The sequence below is a fragment of the Octopus bimaculoides genome, chromosome 16 (genome assembly GCF_001194135.2).
Source record: "Octopus bimaculoides isolate UCB-OBI-ISO-001 chromosome 16, ASM119413v2, whole genome shotgun sequence".
NCBI classification, from domain to species: Eukaryota; Metazoa; Mollusca; class Cephalopoda; order Octopoda; family Octopodidae; genus Octopus; species Octopus bimaculoides.
The window spans coordinates 22,627,518-22,633,825 of record NC_068996.1 but is presented as its reverse complement, the minus strand read 5'-3'; the positions used below and the strand labels follow the sequence as shown (position 1 = coordinate 22,633,825).

The 6,308-nt window shown below is 35.5% G+C and overlaps 1 protein-coding gene across 1 annotated transcript in view; it reads left to right on the top strand.

Moving 5' to 3' along the window:
* The window catches only part of LOC106870286 (MORN repeat-containing protein 3), a 19,598-nt gene extending 15,361 nt beyond the window's left edge, over nt 1–4,237 (top strand). Inside the window, exon 5 of the mRNA XM_014916306.2 lies at nt 3,792–4,237. Within this exon, the coding sequence (XP_014771792.1) occupies nt 3,792–3,860 (69 nt within the window). The 3' untranslated portion in view covers nt 3,861–4,237. The remainder of the gene's footprint in view (nt 1–3,791) is intronic.
* Nucleotides 4,238–6,308: the final 2,071 nt, after the last annotated feature.

Here is a 6,308-nt window from a genome sequence, read left to right as displayed (position 1 = left end):
CACTGTCTTCCTATCTAACTAAAATATAAAATATAATTACCAACCATCTTGTGAACAAAAAAAAACAAACTAACAACCACATGATTTATTTTCATATATCATCATTATGATCATCATTATTACCACCAACAACAACATTTAATGTCCGTTTTCCATGCTAGCATGGGTTGTATCGCTTAACATGAACCAGCAAGGCTTGAAATCACACCAGGTTCCATAGTCTGTTTTGGCTTGGTTTCTACAGCTGGATGCTCTTCCTAATGCCAACCGCTTTATGGAGTATACTGGGTGTTTTTTATGTAGCACCATCACCATTGCTTTTTACGTGACACTATTACCTGTGATTTTTACATGGCACCATCACCATTGCTTTTTACGTGACACCATTACCTGTGATTTTTACATGGCACCAGCACCTACTTTTTATGTGGCACCTTGGTTTTGGGATCTCAGTTCTGTTATGGTGAGTAGGTCTAATTGTTAATTTATGTTATATTTGTTGTTATACTCTTTTTGTTGGTATACTTTATATTTATTTGCATATGTGATATCTTTTGATATACTTTTTTGGCATAGGGCTCCATCTGTGTCTCACATTTTGGGTCAGTGGCTTCTTGTTAGATTGTAGAGTTGTGTGTGCATGGAACTGTTGCTGATCGACATTCTAGCACATCCAGTTTGCCTCAAAGCTTAGTTTTGTTCTGTATTCTTTCTTCTATACATTAACAACCTAGTTATTACTGTCACTTCCAATAATGCTTACTCTTGTGCAGATAATAAACACTTTTCACCAATATGTTCTGCTTTTCTTAAAGATGGAAGGTGATCTTGGATATTACTTCTAGCAGGTCAATTGGTTACACACTGCAAGGGTCCCCAGCTTTGGCTTGTTTGCACCTCAATGTGAGATGGTATTACAGGGAATGCAACAAAGGGAAAATTCCCAATTATCTGAAGCAAAACAAAAAAACAAACAACATATCGGGTTGAGACACCACATACCAAACCAACACTACCTACATGTGCATAAATTTCAAAACTTATATTCTCCAATGGGATCATGTCAATCTTGTTTTCTTCAACAGCACAAAGACATAATCACTATACATATACAACACCCACCCTTAAACATGAGCAACACACAACTGAAAACATCAAAATTACTATAGAACAAAAAATGGACTATATACCTGTTGTAATTTGGTTATCTATAGTCCAATGATATTTCGGAATTACAATTCCTTCTTCAGATCTTCTTTACTGGAGTCTCTGCTATAAACTGTTTTCTGCTATGTTTCAATCTCGTGTGTGTTGTGTTGAGTAGACCTCACGCACTTCTCATGGGGAATTCCGGAAGAAGCTTCGTGAGACCACTACTGAGACGCTTCCAAAAAAAAGAAAACCGTTGGAACACAGTTTATAGCAGAGACTCCAGCAAAGAAGATCTGAAGAAGGAATTGTAATTCTGAAATATCATCGGACTATAGATAACCAAATTACAACAGGTATATAGTCCATTTTTTGTTCTATAGTGCATTGTTGTACCATTCTAAACTTTTTATTCTTTACAAACAATACACAATGCTTCAAGCGAACTACAATACTCTCCTAACAGAATTACTACAAATGCTAGAGTTCCACTGTCACTGAGGATCATGCATCATCAAATATATATTTAAACTACATGACAAATGCTGACCTTCTTGTTTAGATCCAGAAAATACTTCAACTCTTAACAACTACTAAACACCTATTACAATGACCACAAGGTTCTAGAAATGGGAATAATGATCTTCCTGTGTTGGTCTCACCTTCGTTAGGTAAGAAGACAGTGCATGATTCTAGAACGTTAAGAATATTGACAAATGAAAATATTAAAAAAATTTCTCTAATAATCATGATATAGAATGATTCTAAATCAATTATAAATATTCTGTAACAGTGGTGTTTAGTAGGCACTATGGCTGCCTTTAGTACGGGTATCCTTTCTGTTACAAGATGCAAGATTCTAGATCATTTAGGATATTTAGAATGTTTGCAACAGAAAGGATACTACTAAAGGCACTCAAAGTGCCTACTAAATGCCACTGTTACACAATATTGGTAATTGACATAAAATCACTCTATATCATGATTATTAGAGAAATTTTCTAAATATTCTTTTCTACTCTAGGCACAAGGCCCGAAATTTTGTGGGAGGGAGCCAGTCGATTAGATCAATGCCAGTATGCAACTGGTACTTAATTTATTGACCCCGAAAGGATGAAAGGCAAAGTCGACCTTGGCAGAATTTGAACTCAGAGCATAAAGCAGACAAAATACTGCTAAGTATTTCGCCCGGCATGCTACCATTTCTGCCAGCTCACCACCTTCTAAATATTTTCATTTGTAAATACTCTAAATGTTCTAGAATCATGCACTGTCTTCCTACCTGACTAAGGTGAGACTAACACAGGAAGACTATTACTCCCATTTCTGAGCGTGCACTGTTGCTACACTCAATAGCCATCCTAGACCATACTCTGTAAAGTTCACCCAACTTATTAGCATGAAATCACAAGCCACCTCACTCCAACCTTTGGCCCACAGATGTCCTGTTTCCTTCACTATAATGGCCTCTGCTCCTCAGAGCTGGCTGGTCTCATACAACCTCCATTCAAACACTTTTGATTCATTTATCTTTCCTCTTCTAGTTATCCATAATGTATCTACCCCAACTCTGCTCACAGGCCCTACCCAGACCAGTATATCCAGTGCTTTTATCCAGAACATCTGTCCTCTGGAAATCCACTCCTGCTCATACTTTTGCTATACTTTTACCTTGCAACTAACTATTCAAGAGTAACATTATTTATGTCAATCTCACCAGTCAAAGATGATCTGTGAAGACATAGTCAGTCCTTCTTCCATACTAAACAAATATTAAAAAAAACTGCATCTGTGAGCTGCATCTTGAAATTTATGACTCGTGTTGAGTAGTGAATAAGATCTGTCTACCATTGTCCAACCCATGTCAGCATGGAAAACAGAAACTAAATGATGATAATAATAAACAATTTTATTGTAACTAGTCTCTAAAGATCAATCTGGTATATATTTCCAGTGCCTAGGTGGACTGTGTCAATGTAGAATATAGTGTTGTGTATAGAAACACAACAGAGAAGATGAGAAATAAACCTTCACGGGGTTAAGGCACCAGTCTATCACAGGTTAAGTGGAATGTGGTAATGTAGAATCAAGTGTGGTTATATTTTGTTTGTAGTGGCGCGAAATTATAGCTGCCATTGAGGAAGTACTATTCTGCGCAAGGGACTTCACCATTGGAAGCCCCTCGAGTGCGCATGCGTAGTAAAACTAGTACTTAAAGAGTTGGTTTCACTTTGTAAGTGAGTTGAGCGAGAGACTTTCTACGTGACAACACCTCGCTCCTCATTGAAGCACTCTTCACCACGATGCCTTCGATGGTGATAGCTACTTGCTTCTCTGGCAGGCATCAAGGAAGCTCTTAACTTTCCAATACCAACTACAACTTAATCAGTGGCTGCTAAGCTGAGTGACACAGGATTTATATAACCAAGCATCATCAAAAATAAAACTTATTTTTATTATGTTGTTAAATTGTTCTACTGTTTCTTCATATATAATTATGTTGAAAGGTGATAGTGAGAGACTAATGTCTCTATTACAACTATCAACTTTTACATGTTAAAATAAAATTATTAAAGTTGTTAATAATAATATAATAATAATAATAATAATAATAATATTGTCTGTTTGTTATACTTTTGCAGGTTGAAGTGAAAAATTCCGATTCCATTCTTATTGCTTCTGAAAAAAGCTTTCTACCCGAATATGAATAACACTGAGGACATTTTCTTATTTATACTGTAATTTAAACATCACATTAAAACTGCATGTACACACACACACACGTGCGTGCACATGTGCACGTACACACATACATACACACTCACACATCTGAATATACAAATAAGAAATAAAAGTACTCAATACAAATGAGTATATATATATATCTTTATATATAAAACATGTTTAGTGATCTGCTAAAATGCATGATAAGTTACCAAACAATTTGGGGCTTAATATTTGATTCACATTATACTCCCATATTCCTAAAATGCATTCTGGCATGAATCAAGTGGCATGAATCTGGATTCAGGTTATAATGTAGAAAAAGAAGCCACATATGGTGGAAATAATAACAGAAAAATAATGATTGGTATTTTAAGTTTGTCATTACAGTTGTTTAAATGGTCCTAACAAATCAAACCATATCCTCAGATGAAGTTATTGAAATATTTTGATATTTATCTTGTGTGTGTGTGTGTGCATTTATGTGTATGTGTGTGTGTGCATTTATGTGTGTATGTGTGTGTGTATATATATTCATGATTACTACATTTATCCTTGTGTAATCTATGCACTGATATATGATTCACATTTTTTGATTATGGCTGTTGAAGTTCATGGAAAAATCCAAAGTATGAGCCACAATATTCTGAAACTTTTATTTAGTATTACAATACATAGACAAAAAGGAAAGAAGTATTTAGTCAGATTTATTGTAAATGCTGTTTAAAATACCTTGAAGAAATTCACACATCCCGAACCAAACAAAAAGCCAACTTACAAGTGACCTTTGAACTTGATACCAGTTAAAAGTTAAATATTTTATCTTTACTGGCAAACATATGGAATTACTGCTGTCAGCCTTGAATAAGGAGGGATGTAAAAAGATGTAAGGCAGAATTTAAACACTATTATACTTTTGTTTAAATGCTTTCATTATTTAATTCTTTTGTTGTTTTTTTTTCCAAGATAAAGTGACCGTTGCCAGTACCGCCTGACTGGCCTTCGTAGGATTTTCGAGCGAGATCGTTGCCAGTGCCCCTGGACTGGCTCTTGTGCGGGTGGCACATAAAAGACACCATTTTGAGCATAGCCGTTGCCAGTACCGCCTGACTGGCCTTCATGCGGGTGACACGTAAAAGCACCCACTACACTCTCTGAGTGGTTGGCGTTAGGAAGGGCATCCAGCTGTAGAAACTCTGCCAAATTAGATTGGAGCCTGGTGTTGCCATCCGGTTTCACCAGTCCTCAGTCAAATCGTCCAACCCATGCTAGCATGGAAAGCGGACGTTAAACGATGATGATGATGATGATGATGATGATGATGAATGATGGATTATTATAACAATCATAGCATTTCATGAACAGAAGCATTTATTTATTTCAATTTATGCATACATTTTTTAATAATGACAATATCTAAGTATTATGTTTTGATTTTTTTTCAATTTAAACTTCTCATTAAATACCTAAAATAATATTGTTGATACAAAGTGTTACATTCTGGCCTTCCATACTTAAGGCTGACAGCATTAATTCTACATTATTTATCTTTCTGCTAATTGTATTGAACATATTGCCACTAGTACAGAAAAATATAACAACATTATAGTGATTTTAATTCTTCATTACACATCATTTAACTTAGTTCTGGTTATGCCTTCCTAAATATTGTGAAACACTCGGCAGAGATTAAAAAATGGGCAAAACTCGACTTTCATGCATAATGTCTCTGTCATTCCCATCCCCACCACTAATATTTTGGTTTAAAAAATGTAGAGAATGATGATTGTTTCAGCTTACCAGATAGCCATTTCACATCAAGCCTGATTGTTCTGATTTACTTTCATCCCCGCATGTGCACACACACATACATTGTTTACTCTTTAAATAATAAACCTGTGCTTTGAATTCAATACTGGAAACTTTCTAGAGCTATATTTGATCCTCGTGCTGTATGCTCTTACTGACTTTTTTTTTTTTTATCACATATCTTGGTAGAAATACTCAGCCAGAACTCAAATTAACAGCCAGAGTCCTAACAACAAATAAACAATCATCATCATCATTACCACTATTTTACATTGAAAATATTAACAGTTAACACTAATGTATCTATTCTTAGTATGTTCTGGCAGATTCAGCTATGAATATCTGATCACTTGGTTTTGTGTCTCCAGTGCTCATAACACCAATACTCTTTTTTTTTTTTACTCTTTTACTTGTTTCAGTCATTTGACTGCGGCCATGCTGTAACACTGCCTTTAGTCGAGCAAATCAACCCCAGGACTTATTCTTTCTAAGCCTAGTACTTATTCTATTGGTCTCTTTTGCCGAATCGCTAAGTGACGGGGACATAAACACGCCAGCATCGGTTGTCAAGCAATGCTAGGGAGACAAACACAAACATACACACACACATCACATACATATATATA